General features: G+C 39.5%; 1 protein-coding gene across 1 annotated transcript in view; it reads left to right on the top strand.

Moving 5' to 3' along the window:
- The window catches only part of PEX1 (peroxisomal biogenesis factor 1), an 80,206-nt gene extending 63,728 nt beyond the window's left edge, over positions 1-16,478 (top strand). The window contains exon 24 of the mRNA XM_067746416.1: positions 16,193-16,478. Within this exon, the coding sequence (XP_067602517.1) occupies positions 16,193-16,277 (85 nt within the window). The 3' untranslated portion in view covers positions 16,278-16,478. The remainder of the gene's footprint in view (positions 1-16,192) is intronic.

Below are 16,478 nucleotides of genomic sequence, written 5' to 3' on the forward strand. Positions count from 1 at the left end.
TCCACATCCTTGCCATTATTTGTTATTTATAATCTTTTTGATGATAGCCATTCTGACAGGTGTGAGGTGATATCTCAATGTGGTTTTGATTTCCATTTCTCTGATAATTAGAGATGTTGATCATCTTGTGTCTGTTGGCCATCTGTATGTCTTCTTTGGAAAAATGTCTATTCAGATCCTCTGCCCATTTTTTACTCAGGTTGTTTTTTTGATATTGACTTGTATGAACACTTTATATATTTTGGATATCAATCCCTTATTGGTCATATCATTTGCAAATATTTTCTCCCAGTCAGTAGGTTATCTCTTTGTTTTGCTGATTGTTTCCTTTTCCTAGGAGTTTTAAGGTATATTTCTTTATTATCAGAAGTCTAGGGTAACTGCTATTTAAAATTTCCTATATCTTTTTAGAACAGTTCTCTTCTAACATCCTGATCTTCTACAGTATCTGCAAGCATTTTGAAATGAATAGGGGAGGTTTGGGGATTGGTAAAGTGAGATGAACTTCTGAATTGTTTCTAGAGCCACATTTCTGGTTTTGCAGACTCTAATTTGTAAAATAAGGACAGTCTGTTTTATTTCCTCAGAGAACTGGGTTGCAGCCTGAATGCAATCAAGGGGCTGACCCACCTATCCAACTACGTGAGGATTTTTAATTATGATGGAAATCAAAAGATTACTATAAGAGCCTACAACATGCTGCCTACAAGAAACCTACTTTAGGGCAAAGGACACACATGAATTGAAAGTAAGGGGATGGAGGATTAGCTTAAGACAATGAAGTAGAAGGATGTGAGCTCACCCTCTTCCTACGAAAACACCAAAAGTCACAACCAACTGGTGAATGACATTGACAAAAAAACGCTGGAACTTACTGAGAAAGATACCCTACATCCAGAGACAAAGAAACCACAGTGAGACAGTGGGAAGGGTGCAACCGCAATAAAATCAAATCCCATACCTGATGAGTGGGTGACCCACAAACTGGAAAACAGTTATCCCACAGGAGTGAATGTTTTGAGCCCCATGTCAGGCTTCCTAGCATGGGGGTCTGGCAACAGGAGGAGGAGTCCCCAGAGAATCTGGGTTTGAAGGCCAGCAGGGTTTGATCATAGGATTACCACAGGACTGGGGGAAACAAACTCCACTCTTGGAGGGCACACACAGTCTTGTGTGTACCAGGACTCAGGAAAAAAAGTAGTGACCTACTGTTTTTAGTGACTGGGCCAGACCTACCTGCTAGTATTGGAGGATCTCCTGCAGAGTTGGGGGGGCAGCTGTGGCTCACTGAGGGAACAAAGACACTGGCAGCAGCAGTTCTGGGAAGTACTCATTGGTCTGAGCCCTCCCAGGGGCCACTGTTAGCCCCACCATACAGCCTGTAGGCTCCACTGCTGGGATGCCTCAGGCCAACCAACAGGGTGGGAACAGTCCCACCCATCAGCAGACAAGGGGCTTATTAAAGTCTCCCTAAGCACAGCCCTACCCAACAGAGGGACAAAACCCAGTCCCACTCACCAAGGGGCAGGAACCAGCCCCTCCCATCAGGAAGCCTGCACAAACCTCTTAGACAGCCTCAACCACCAGAGGGCAGACAGCAGAAGAACTAAAATCCTGCAGCCTGTGGAACAGAAACCACAGTCACAGGGAGTTAGTCAAAATCAGATGGAAGAGGAATATGTCCCAGATGAAGGAACAAGATGAAATCCCAGAAGAACAAAGTGAAGTGAAGATAGCCAACCTACTGGAAAAGGAATTCAGAATAATAACGGTGAAGATGATCCAAGATCTCGGAAAAAGAATGGAGGCAAGGATCAAGAAGGTACAAGAAATGTTTAACAAAGACCTAGAAGAACAAAGATGAACAATATAATAACTGAAATGAAAAATATACTAGATGGAATCAATAGCAGAATAAATGAGACAGAAGAATGGATAAGTTACCTGGAAGACAGAACGGTGGAAATCACTGCCACAGAGCAGAATAAAGAATGAAAAGAAATTAAGACAGCCAAAGAGACCTCTGGGAAAACATTAAAGGCACCAACATTAGCATTATAGGGGTCCCAGAAGGAGAAGAGAGAAAGGACCTGAGAAAATATTTGAAGAGACAATAGCTGAAAAATTCCCTAACATGGGAAAGATAACAGTTATCCAAGTCCAGGAAGCGCAGAGAGTCCCAGGCAGTATAAACCTGAGGAGGAACATGCCAAGACACATAGTAATCAAATTGACAAAAATTAAAGAAAAAAAAAACTATTAAAAGCAACAAGGGAAAAATGACAAATAGCATACAAGGGAGCTCCCGTAAGGTTATCAGCTGATTTCTCAGCAGAAACTGCAGGCCAGAAGGGAGTGACACGATATATTTAAAGTGAAGAAAGGGAAGAACCTGCAACCAAGAACATTCTACCAAGCAAGGCTCTCATTCAGATTTGACAGAGAAACTTCTCTAGGCGGGAAAGAGACCAGAAACGTAAAACAACCTTGTACATATATATATTGCTATATCAAAACCTCGTGGGAACAGCAAACCCCAAAACTACAATAGATACACACACGAAAAAGAAAGCAACCCAAACACAACACTAAAGATGGTTATCAAACCACAAGAGAACAAAAGAGGAAGGGAAGAAAAAAGACATAGAAAACCAAAACAAGACAATGGCAATAGGAACATACATATCTTTAATTGCCTTAAATGTAAATGGATTAAATGCTTGAACCAAAAGACGTAGACTGACTGAATGGATACGAAACCAAAACCCATATATATGCTGTCTACAAGAGACCCACTTCAGCCCTAGGGACACATACAAACTGAAAGTGAGGGAATGGAAAAAGGTATTCCATGCAAATGGAAATCAAAAGAAAGCTGGAGCAGCAATACTAATATCAAACAAAATAAACTATGAAATAAAGACTGTTACAAGAGACAAAGAAGGACATAATGATCAAGGGGTCAATCCAAAAAGATATAACAATTGTAAATATATATGCACCCAGTGTAGGAGCACCTCAATATATAAGGCAAATACTAAAAGCCATAAAGAGAAATTAACAGTAACACAGTAATAGTGGGGAACTTTAACAACCCACTTTCATCAATGGACAGATCATCCAGACACAAAATCAATAAGGAAACACAGGCCTTAAATGACACATGAGACCAGATGGACTTAATTGATACTTATAGACCATTCCATTCAGTAGTAGCAGAATACACATTTTTCTCATGTGCACGTGGAACATTCTCCAGGAGTGACCACATGCTGGGCCACAAAGTGAACCTCTGTAAATTTAAGAAAGTTGAAATCATATCAACCATCTTTTCAGACCACAATACTATGAGATTAGAAGTCAATTACAAGAAAATGTAATGTAAAATGTAAAAAACAAACATGTGGAGGCTAAACAATGTGCTATGAACAACCAATGGATCGCTGAAGAAATCAAAGAGGAAATCAAAAAATACCTACAGACAAAAGCACAATGACCCGAAACCTATGGGATGCAGCAAAGGCAGTTCTAAGATGGAAGTTTATAGCAATACAGTCTTACCTCAGGAAACAAAAAAATCACAAACAACCTAACCTTACACCTAAAGCAACTAGAGAAAGAAGAATAAACAAAACCTGAAGTTAGTAGAAGGAAAGAAATCATAAAAGATCAGAGCAGAAATAAATGAAATAGAAAGAAAACAATAGCAAAGATCAATGAAACTAACAGCTGGTTCTTTGAAAAGATAAACAAAATTGATAAACCTTTAGCCAGACTCATCAAGAAAAAAAGAAGAGGACTCAAATCAATAAAATTAGAAATGAAAAAGGAGAAGTTACAATGGACACAGAAATACAAAGGATCATGAGAGACTACTACAAGGAACTGTATGCCAATAAAATGGACAAACTGGAAGAAATGGACAAATTCTTAGAAAGGTACAATCTCCCAAGACTGAAACAGGAAGAAATGGAAAATATAAACAGACCAATCACAAGTCATGAAATTGAAACTGTGATTAAAAAACTCCAAACAAGCGAAAGTCCAGGACCAGATGGCTTCACAGGCGAATTCTATCAATCATTTAGAGAGAAGTTAACACCTATCCTTCTGAAACTGTTCCAGAAGATTGCAAAGGAAGGAAAACTCTCAAACTCATTCTGTGAGGCCACCATCACCCTGATACCAAAGCCATACAGAGACCACAAAAAAAATTACAGACCAGTATCGCTGATGAACACAGACACAAAAATCCTCAACAAAATATTAGCAAGCAAATCCAACAATACATTAAAAGGACACACCATGAGCAAATGGGATTTATCCCAGGGTGCAAGGATTTTTCAATATCCGCAAATCAATCACTGTAATACACCACATTAACAAATTGAAAGGTAAAAACCATGTGATCATCTCAGTAGATGCAGAAAAAGCTTTTGACAAAATTCAACACCCATTTATGATAAAAACTCTACAGAAAGTGGGCACAGAGGGAACATACCTCAACATACTGAAGGCCATATATGACAAACCCACAGCAAAACATCATACTCAACAGTGAAAAGCTGAAAGCATTTCCTCTAAGATCAGGAAAAAGACAAGGATGTCCACTCTCACTGCTTCTATTCAACATAGTTTTGGAAGTCCTATATACAGCAACCAGAGAAAAAGAAATGAATCCAAATTGGAAAAGAACAAGTAAAAATGTCACTGTTTGTTGATGACATGATACTATACATAGAAAACCCTAAAGGCACTACCAGAAAACTACTAGAGCCCATCAATGAATTTGGTAAATTTGCAGGTTACAAAATTAATACACAGAAATCTGTTGCATTTCCTTTTTTTTAATTTTAAATAGAAGGGTGACTACAATTGTTTTTTTATATATATTTATTTATTTGGCTGTGTCAGGTCTTAGTTGTGGCACATGGCATCTTTCGTTGCAGTGCGTAGTCTTCCCTCTAGTTGTGGTGCGTGGGCTGTTATGGTGCACAGGCTCTGTAGTTGTGGCATATGAGCTCTCAAGTTGTGGCACATGGGTTAGTTGCCCTGTGGCATGTGGGATCTTAGTTCCCCAACCAGGAATCGAAATAGTGTCCCCTGCATTGTAAGACAGATTCTTTTTTTTTTTTGTATGTACGTATGTATTTATTTATGGCTGTGTTGGGTCTCTGTTGCTGTGCGCTGGCTTTCTCTAATTGCGGCGAGCAGGGGCTACTCTTTGTTGTGGTGTGCGGGCTTCTTATTGCAGTGCCTTCTCTTGTTGCGGAGCACAGGCTCTACGTGCATGGGCTTCAGTAATTGTGTCATGCGGGCTCAGTAGTTGTGGCTTGCGGGCTGTAGCACGCAGGCTCAGTAGCTGTGGTTCATGGGCTTCATTGCTCCGCGGCATGTGGGATTTCCTGAACCAAGGATTGAACCTGTGTCCCCTGCATTGTCAGGCAGATTCTTAACCACTGCGCCACCAGGGAAGTCCCTATATTGCATTTCTATACTCTTTTGAATTTCTGATCTTTTGTTGTTAAACAATCCCATTTACCATCGCATCAAAAAGAATAAAATACCTAGAAATAAAACTACCTAAGGAGACAAAAGACCTTTACTCTGAAAACTATAAGACACTGATGAAAGAAGTCAAAGATGAAACAAACAGATGGGAAGATATACCATGTTCTTGGATTGGAAGAATCAATATTGTCAAAATGACCGTTCTACCCAAGGCAATCTGCAGATTCAGTGCAATCCCTATCAAACTACCAATGCCTTTTTTCTCAGAACTAGAACAAAAAGTCTTCAAATTTGTACGGAGGTACAAAAGACCCCGAATAACCAAAGCAATCTTAAGAAAAATGAAGCTGGAAGAATCAGGCTCCCTGACTTCAGACTCTGCTACAAAGCTACAATCATCAAAACATTTTGGTACTGGCACTAAAACAGACATATAGATCAACAGAACAGGATAGAAAACCCAGAAATAAACCCATGCACCTATGGTCAATTAATCTACTATAAAGGGGGCAAGACTATATGGTGGAGGAAAGACAGTCTCTTCAATAAATGCTGCTGGGAAAACTGGACAGCTACATGTAAAAGAATGAAATTAGAGCACTCCCTAACACCATACACAAAAGTAAACTCAAAATGGATTAAAGACCTAAATGTAAGACCAGACACTATAAATCTCTTAGAGGAAAACATAGGCAGAAAACGCTCTGACATAAATCACTGCAATATCTTTTTCAGTCTGTCTCCCAGAGTAATGGAAATAAAAACAAAAATAAACAAGTGGGACCTAATTAAACTCAAAAGCTTTTGCAAAGCAAACCATAAGCAAAATGAAAAGACAACCCACAGAATGGGACCAACAAGGGATTAGTCTCCAAAATTTACTAACAGCTCATGTGGCTTAATATCATCAAAACAAAGAACAATCAAAAAATGGGCAGAAGACCTAAATAGACATTTCTCCAGTGAAGACAAAGAGATGGCCAAGAGGCACATGAAAAGATGTTCAACATCGCTAATTATTACAGAAATGCAAATCAAAACTACAATGAGGTATCACCTAACACCAGTCAAAATGGCTATCATCAGCAAATCTACAAACAAATGCTGGAGAGCGTGTGGAGAAAAGGGAACCCTCTTACACTGTTGGTGGGAATGTAAATTGATACAGCCACTATGGAGAACAGTATGGAGGTTCCTTAAGAAACTATAAATAGAACTACCATAGGACCCAGTAATCCCACTACTGGGCATATATCTGGAGAAAAACATGGTCTGAAAGAGCACCTGCACCCCAATGTCCATTGCAGCACTATTTACAATAGCCAAGACATGGAAACAACCTAAATGTCCATCGACAGATGAATGGATAAAGAAGTGTTACATATATACAATGCAATATTACTCAGCCATAAAAAATGAAATAATGGCATTTGCAACAACATGGATGGACCTAGAGATTGTCATACTGAGTGAAGTAAGACAGAAAGACAAATATTATATTGCTTTTATGTGGAATCTAAGAAAAATGATACAAATGAAAGTAAGGGGATGGAAAAAGTTATTTCATGCAAACAAATGACAAGGAAACGGTTCGCAATACTCACATCAGACAAAATGGACTTTAAAACAAGACTATAAAGAAAGATAAGGACACTAATGATAAAAAGATCAATACAAGGAGAGGATATTACGCTTGTCAACCTATATCCATCTAATATAGGAGCACCCAAATACATAAAACAAACACTAACAGATATAAAGGGAGAAACTGACAGGAACAGAGTAATAGTAGGAGGCTTTAGTACCCCACTCATGTCAGTGGACAGATCTTCGAGACAAAATATCAATAAAGGAACAGAGACCCTAAATGATATAATAGAACATTTAGACTTAGTTGATATCTTCAGGATATAACAAAAAAAAAAACCCAAAATACACATTCTTTTCAAATGCACACAGAATATTCTCTAGGGATGACCACATACTGGGGCACAAAACAAGTCTCTACAAATTTAAGAATATAGAAATTACTTCAAGCGTCTTTTCTGATCATAATGGCATGAAACTAGAAGTCTACCACAGAAAAAGAAACAAGAAAAAAAATTACATGCAGAATAAACAATATGCTACTAAAAACCAATGGGTCAACAATGAAATCAAAGAAGAAATTAAATACTTTGAGGCAAATGACAAGAAAACACAACCATACAAAACCAGTGGGATGCAGCAAAAGCAGTTCTTAGAGGGAAGTTCTTAGCGATACAGGCTTCTTTAAGAAACGAGAGGGGGCAGCTTCAAGATGGCTAAAGAGTAAGATGCGGAGATCACCTACCTCCCCACAGATACATCAGAAATACATCTGCATGTGGAACTGCTCCTATAGAACACCTACTGAATGCTGGCAGAAGACCTCAGACCTCCCAAAAGGCAAGAAACAAGAAAAATCTCACATAAACAACTTAACCCACCACCTAAAAGAATTAGAAAAAGAACAAACAAAACCTAAAGTCATCAGAAGGAAGGAGATAGTAAAGATAAGAGGGGAAATAAATAAGATGGAGATTTTAAAAAACAATAGAAAAAAATCAATAAGACCAAGAGCTGGTTCTTTGAAAGCGTAAACAAAATTGACAAACCTCTGTCCAGGCTTACCAAGAAGAAAAGAGAGAAGACCCAAATAAACAAAATAAGAAATGAAAGAGAAGAAATCACAGCTGATACCACAGAAATACAAAAAAAAATGAGAACACTATGAACAATTATAAGCCAACAAACATGACAACCTAGAAGAAATGGACAAATTTTTAGAAACATACAGCACACCAAAACTGAATCAAGAAGAAACAGATAATTTGAGCAGACCAGTCACTAGAAATGAAATAGAATATGTAATTAAAAAAACCCTCCCTACAAACAAGAGTCCAGGATCAGATGGCTTCACTGGGGAATTGTACCAAACATGCAAAGAACTTATACCGATCTTTCTCAAAGTCTTCCAAAAGATGTAAGAGAAACGAACACTCCTAAAGACATTCTATGAAACCACCATCACCCTGATACCAAAACCAGACAAAGACATAACCAAAAAAGAAAATTACAGGCCAATATGTTTGATGAATATAGACACAAAAATTCTCAACAAAACATTAGCAAACCGAATCCAACAACACATAAAAAAGGTCATACACCACAACCAATTTGGATTCATCCCAGAGTCACAAGGATGGTTCAGCATATGCAAATCAATCAGTGTGATATACCACATCAACAAAAGAAAGGACAGAAACTACATGATTATCTCAATAGATGAAGAAAAAATCTGATAACATTTGATAAAATTCAATGTCCATTCATGATAAAAACCCATAAGAAAGTGGGTATAGAGGGAACATATCTCATCATAATAAAAGCTACTTATGACAAACCCAAAGCCAATATAATACTCAACAGTGAAAAGCTGAAAGCCTTCCTGCTGAAATCTGGAACGTCTTAAGGCCCACTCTCACTTCTCTTCAACATAGTACTGTAAGTCCTGGCCACAGCAATCAAACAAGAAAAATAAAAGGTATTCAAATTGGTCGGGAAGCTGTAAAATTATATACAGATTACATGATACTATATACAGAAAATGCTAAAGACTCCAGACAAAAACTACTAGGACTGATAAACAAATTCAGCGAAGTAGCGGGATACAAGATTAACATACAGAAATTGGTTGCATTTCTTTACACTAACAATGAAATATCAGAAAGGGGATGTAAATAAACAATCCCTTTTAAAATCACATCAAAAAGTAAAATAAAATACTTAGGAATAAACCTGACGAAGTAGATGAAAGACATATACTGAGAACTATAAAACATTAATAAAGGAAATTAAAGAGGATTCAAAGAAATGGAAAGATATCCCACTCTCTTGGATTGGAAAAATTAATATTGTTAAAATGGCAACACTACCCAAAGCAATCTACAGATTTAATGTGATCCCTATCAAATTACCCATGACATTTGTCACGGAACTAGAACAGATAATCCTGAAATTTATATGGAACCATTAAATTGCCAAATCAATCCTGAGGAAAAAGAACAAGGCAGGATGCATAACCCTCCCAAACTCCAGACAATACTACAAAGCTACAGTAATCAAAACAGTGTGGTACTGCCACAAAAACAGACATATGGATCAATGGAACAGAATAGAAAGCTCAGAAAAAACCCACACACCTATGGTCAATTAATCAACAAAGGAGGCAAGACTATAAAACAGAAAAAAACACAGTGTCTTCAGCAAATGGTGCTGGGAAAGTTGGACAGCTGCATGTAAATCAATGAAGTTAGAACACTCCCTCACACCATGCACAAAAATAAACTCGAAATGGCTTAAAGACTTAAACATCAGACATGACACCATAAAACTCCTAGAAGAGAGCACAGGAAAACATTCTCTGACATAAAATATTACTACATAAATTGTAGCAATATTTTCTTAGGTCTCCCAAGGCAATAGAAATAAAAACAAAAATAAACAAATGGGACCTAATCAAAATTACAAGCTTTTGCACAGCAAAGGAAATCATAAACAAAACAAAAACACAACCTATGAAATGGGAGAAAATATTTGCAAATGATGTGACAGACAAGGGGTTAGTATCTAAAATATACAAATAGCTCATAGAACTCAATAACAAAAAAACCAACCCAATCGAAAAATGGGCAGACCTAAATAGACATTACTGCAAAGAAGACATACAGATGGCCAATAGGCACATGAAAAGATCCTCAATGTCACTAATTACAAAACTACAAAGAGGTACCACCTCACAGCAGTCAGAATGGCCATCATTAAAAAGTCTACAAATAGCAGATGCTGGAGAGGGTGTGGAGAAAAGGGAACCCTTTTACACTGTTGCTGGGAATTTAAATTGGTGCAGCCACTATGGAAAACAATATGGAGGTTCTTCAGAAAACTAAATATAGAGTTGCCACATCCAGCAATCCCACTCCTGGGCGTATACCTGGACAAAACTATAATTTGAAAAGCTACATGCACCCCTATGTTCACAGTAGCACTATTTACAATAGCCAAGATACGGAAACAACCTAAATGTTCATTGACAGATGAATGGATAAAGAAGTTGTGGTATATAAATACAATGGAATATATTACTTAGCCATAAAAAAGAATGAAATAATGCCATTTGCAGCAACATGGATGGACCTAGAAATTATCAACTAAGCGAAGTCAGAAAGAGAAAGACAAATACCATATGATAGCACTTATATGTGGCATCTAAAATACGATACAAGTCAGGCTTCCCTGGTGGCACAGTGGTTGAGAGTCTGCCTGCCGATGCAGGGGACACGGGTTCATGCCCCGGTCCGGGAGGATCCCACATGCCGCAGAGAGGCTGGGCCCGTGAGCCATGGCCGCTAAGCCTGCGCGTCCAGAGCCTGTGCTCCGCAACGGGAGAGGCCACAACAGTGAGAGGCCCACGTACCGCAAAAATAAATAAAATAAAATAAAATACGATACAAATCAAAATAAACATATCTACAAAACAGAAACAGACTCACAGATAATAGAGAACAGAACTGTCATTGCCAAGAGGAAGGCGGGGTAAAGGAGAGAAGGGATGGGAGTTTGCGATTAGCAGAGGCAAACTATTTTATATAGGATGGATAAACAAGGTCCTACTGTATAGCACAGGGAACTATATTCAATATTCTGTGACAAACAGTAATAGAAAAGAATATGAAAACTAATATATATATGTATAACTGAGTCATTTTGCTGTACAGAAGAAATTAATACAACATTGTAAATCCACTATACTTCAATAAACTTTTTTAAAGAAAAGATTCCTATGTTCTGAAGCTTCAGGGTTTAATGCAGTATGCCTTTAAAATTTTTGGATAAAGCATTCGGAGGACTTCAGATGCTTTCCTTTTTTCTGCATGTATAATTCAACCTTAGATCAATTCCCCTTAGGGGGAAAAGCCTCTACTATTGCTTCTCTCAGCCCCTGAACATTGCCTTTGAGCTAGCTGATCCACTTCCTGATTATTTGTAGAAGAACCTGAAAGAAATTCTGGTCATCTGTTTACCCTGTGAGGGGGGTTTTCCCCGGGTACCATCTGGCTTGTCTGATGGCTGCACTGTAATCACAGGTGGGCAGAATACCCCTTAGCAGCCAGTCAGGGTCCCTGTGAGTGAGGTTATAGATAGCCACTAATCTTTCTAACTCCTTTAAATTCGGTAGGACGTTCTGAAAGTGCAGGTAAAAGGTCTTTATGATTTATTGGATCTGCTCCTATCCATGGGACATGAATTCTTTGCAGTGGCAGTCCAGGCTACATACACAAAGGATGCTGCATGGCAAGGCCCGAAGGTGGCAGAGCCTGATTACAGGGCCCTGGAAAGTCAGGGGAGTTGTAAAGGACAGCAGTGCTAGCCTTACCACCCATCCCGGGTGATTCTCCTAAATTCACTTCCTGGCTTTTAGCATCTACACAAGTAAGCTGTATACCCCTTGCCTGGAAGTCAGGCCAGTGCTCTCTGTAAATCTTGTAAGGAAAGGGAAGTTAAAACAGGTAGACAGGGCCAGATTTTGAGAAGGGGGATTTACATGGAATGTGGACTTTAATTTTGAGTCTAAATTTCTGTTCTTCCTGTTAAGGGAGTCCCCAAGGCTGGCTGTTGTACTCCTTTGTGTCCTCTTTATAATTTTGTCTTTCCATCGGTTGATGGAAAGACAGTTGTTGCTGGAAATGCAGTTGTTTAGCATGAGAGCTCACTCACTTTCTTTCTCAAAAACAGAAGTTTTTCCAATTCAAAGGATCCATTCTCTGGCCACTGACAAATATGGTCTTATATTAATCTTAACGGTGACTCAAACCCATAAGCCTCTTTATGGCTTAACCATGAACACAAGAAGTGTCCCAAAAGAGTGCAAAAGATGTAGCTTTCACAAGATCCACAAAGTTTACTCCCAGAATTAGCCAAAGAAAGCAAAAACCTTCATTGTCACAGGTAGTAAGAATGGTATAGTGAAAACGGAATTCCCACCAGAATGCATGATTCCTCTAGTCGCAGACCTGCTCATCTCTGACACTGGGCAGGCGTTACTGGAATGGGACTTTTCCAGCACTAACAAGACAATGAAGGTTGAGACAACAAAGTCCCCTTATGGGCTGGGACACCTTAAGACAAACTTCCGAAGAACTGGCACAGTTGGACAAAAAGAATGCTGCTTGTTGCACTATTTACAATAGCCAGGACATGGAAGCAACCTAAGTGTCCATCGACAGATGAATGGATAAAGAAGATGTGGCACATATATACAATGGAATATTACTCAGCCATAAAAAGAAATGAAATTGAGTTATTTGTAGTGAGGTGGATGGACCTGGAGACTGTCATACCGAGTGAAGTAAGTCAGAAAGAGAAAAATACCATATGCCAGTGCATATATATGGAATCTAAAAAAGAAAAAATGTACTGATGAACCTAGTGGCAGGGCAGGAATAAAGACGTAGACATAGAGAATGGACTTGAGGACATGGGGTGGGAGGGGGAAGCTGGGACGAAGTGAGAGAGCAGCATGGACATATATACACTTTCGAATGTAAAATAGCTAGTGGGAAGCAGCTGCATATCACAGGGAGATCAGCTGGGTGCTTTGTGAACACCTAGAGGGGTGGGATAGGGAGGGTGGGAGGGAGACGCAAGAGGGAGGATATATGGGGACATATGTATGCATATGGCTGATTCACTTTGTTATACAATAGAAAAACTAACAGTATTGTGAAGCAATTATACTCCAATAAAGATCTATATATTAAAAAAAAATCATGCTGCTTGTCACTTCATGTCTCAGATCCTGAGTCTATTTGGCTGCCCACCAGTTACAAGCTGATACTTGCATCTTCTGGCTGGCTTCTCTCTGGTTAAGTCAGAGAGAATATTTTCACTGGTCATGAAGCCAAGCTCTCAAGACAGAACAAGACGAGGGGAAACCTCACCCATTTTTTAAATATAAGGGACCCACAGCAAAGTTTGTCTAAACAGATGCAGGTCCATTAGAACTGTGAAGTCGCCAGTCTGTGAGGCTAGCCGGAACAACAGGCTCAGAGGACCTATGCCTGCATTTCTACACTATGGCTTTCCTCCTTATGAAAAGTGACACAAAAACTAGAGACAAAAGAAAACAATAGGGCTTCCCTGGTGGCGCAGTGGTTGAGAGTCCGCCTGCTGATGCAGGGGACACGGGTTCATGCCCCGGTCCGGGAAGATCCCACATGCCGCAGAGCGGCTGGGCCCGTGAGCCATGGCCGCTGAGCCTGCGCGTCTGGAGCCTGTGCTCCGCAACGGGAGAGGCTACAATGGTGAGAAGCCCAGGTACCGCAAAAAAAAAAAAAAAAAAAAACAGAAGAAGAAAATAACCATGGAGGAATTGGATCAATAGAAAACAAAAGTACTCAGAACATATCTTTTCCAGAGTCACTGTTCCTAAGGAACTAGTTTACACAAGTATTTTTCTCCTGCTAAATTTAGAAATGGACTGTCACCACTTCCAGGAGATTGACGTGGTAAGGATTCTTACCATCTGCTGGCTCTTGTCAGAGGTCCCAGGATCTCCCAACTGCAGCCCCAGAGCAAGTGGTGTCCAGCCAGTGGAGCCCCCCATGCATACCAAATTGTAGGGATAGAAAAATTTTCCCTTCCTCCCTTCTAGGTTCTTTGGCTGATCTAATAATTAATTGACATAAGATGTTACCAGGTGAAAAACTAATTTCGTACATACAGGAACCCCATAAGAATGAGACTCAAAGGCAGTCTCCAGTTGAGGCTTATATACTGTCCTGAGCTAAGGAAAGGGATAGGGGCCTGGGGCTTCAGAGGGGAAGAAGGCAATTTACAGCAGATGAGAAGAGCAGATGTTTGCCACGCAGATTAAAAAAAAAAGTTCTCTCTGGTAATAGCTCTCTTTCTGGTGCAGGCCCCCTATCTAAATTCTTTTAGCCAGTTAAAGGAGAGGTAAAAAGCTTTTCCTGAGTCTGCTTGAAAGGTCTTGATTCCTTTCAGCTCAAAATAATCCACATGCCAAAGTGGTTCATTTTGAGGGTGGCATATTCTCTCCCCCCTTCAACATAATATGTACTCATTGCAGAAAAATCAGAAAACAGAGAACGGGAAAAAAACCAGAAATTTCTCTTAACCCCACTACCTCCCAAAGCATACTTATTTGTATGCTTGTATGTTTTCTCTTACTAAAATAAGACATTCTGCACATATTGCTGTAGAGTAGCCCCCCTTTCATCGATACATACATCTTTAATATTCTTCCACATTTTAAATACGTTACTACTTTTTTATTATTATTTTTTTTGCATGTATGCGGGCCTCTCACTGTTGTGGTCTCTCCCATTGTGGAGCACAGGCTCCAGACACACAGGCTCAGCGGCCATGGCTCATGGGCCCAGCCTCTGCGGCATGTGGGATCCTCCCGGACCGGGGCACGAACCTCTGTCCCCTGCATCGGCAGGCGGAGTCTCAACCACTGCGCCACTGGGGAAGCCCCATACTACTTTGTTTTTACTGTCATTTTATAATATAGATATACCATAACATCCAATTTTTGGACATTTAAGTTGAATCCACGTTTTCACTATAGGCAATGTGATAATGAACAATCTTATACCTAAATGTTTGCACATATCCTTACTTATTTCACTGGGATAGAGGTAGAATTGTTACATCACAGTGTACTCACATTTTTTAATGCTTTTGAAATCTATTGCCAAATAGGCTTACATAAATACCATACAATGTATTTTGCAACAGCAATATAATTATAGTACCAGCTTCACCTCACCCTAATGTTAAATATTGTAGTATTTCTCTAAACTTGGCCAATTTGATTGGACAAAAATTATATCTTGGGCTTCCCTGGTGGCGCAGTGGTTGAGAGTCTGCCTGCCGATGCAGGGGACATGGGTTCGTGCCCCGGTCCGGGAGGATCCCACATGCCGCGGAGCGGCTGGGCCCGTGAGCCATGGCCGCTGAGCCTGCGCGTCCGGAGCCTGTGCTCCGCAACGGGAGAGGCCACAACACTGAGAGAGGTCCGTGTACCACAAAAAAAAAAAAAAAAAGTTATATCTTAAAATTTTACATTTCTTCAGTTAAAATACAGAAGTTATGTTTTATATATTAATCATTGCCATTGGGTTTTTTTTTTTTTTTCGGTACGCGGGCCTCTCACTGCTGTGGCCTATACCGCAATGGAGCACAGGCCCCGGACGCGCAGGCTCAGCGGCCATGGCTCACGGGCCCAGCCGCTCCGCGGCATGTGGGATCTTCCCAGACCGGGGCACGAACCGTGTCCCCTGCATCGTCAGGCCGACTCTCAACCACTGCGCCACCAGGGAAGCCCCTGCCATTTGTATTTTATCTTTTCTAACTTGTCTATTCATCCCCTTTGTTCTCTTTTTCTATTAGAGTGTTCAACTTTAAAAAATTTACGTGTAAGAACTTCCTTTAATTTCTTGCAAATATTTTTTTTCCAGCTATTTCTCTTTTGTTTCTTAAAAAATTGTGTTTGGAAACAAACCATTGTTTTTTGTTTTATAAGTTTAGCATTTACACGTGTTAAATGTTATTTATTTATTTATTTATTTTAAAGGTATGAAAGCTTTCAAAATCCAAAGAAGAGAAAAAGTCAAAGTGGAACAGTGTTTCGACCTGGACAGAAAGTAACTCTGGCATAAAATATACTTCTGATTTTTTTGTGTGTTTATGTGTGGTGGTTTGTCCCTGTGTTGTAACAGTGAAAATGGTGTCTGTACATTTCTTTTTAATTTAACTTAATTTGTTAATCTATAAAATCAAAGATTGGTAAACCTGTGTTTATGTAATGATCAGGGTTACTTGACATTAATAGTTTAGAATAAATTGGGATACTTATAAGA

Source organism: Pseudorca crassidens, chromosome 8 (genome assembly GCF_039906515.1).
Source record: "Pseudorca crassidens isolate mPseCra1 chromosome 8, mPseCra1.hap1, whole genome shotgun sequence".
Classification (NCBI taxonomy): domain Eukaryota; kingdom Metazoa; phylum Chordata; class Mammalia; order Artiodactyla; family Delphinidae; genus Pseudorca; species Pseudorca crassidens.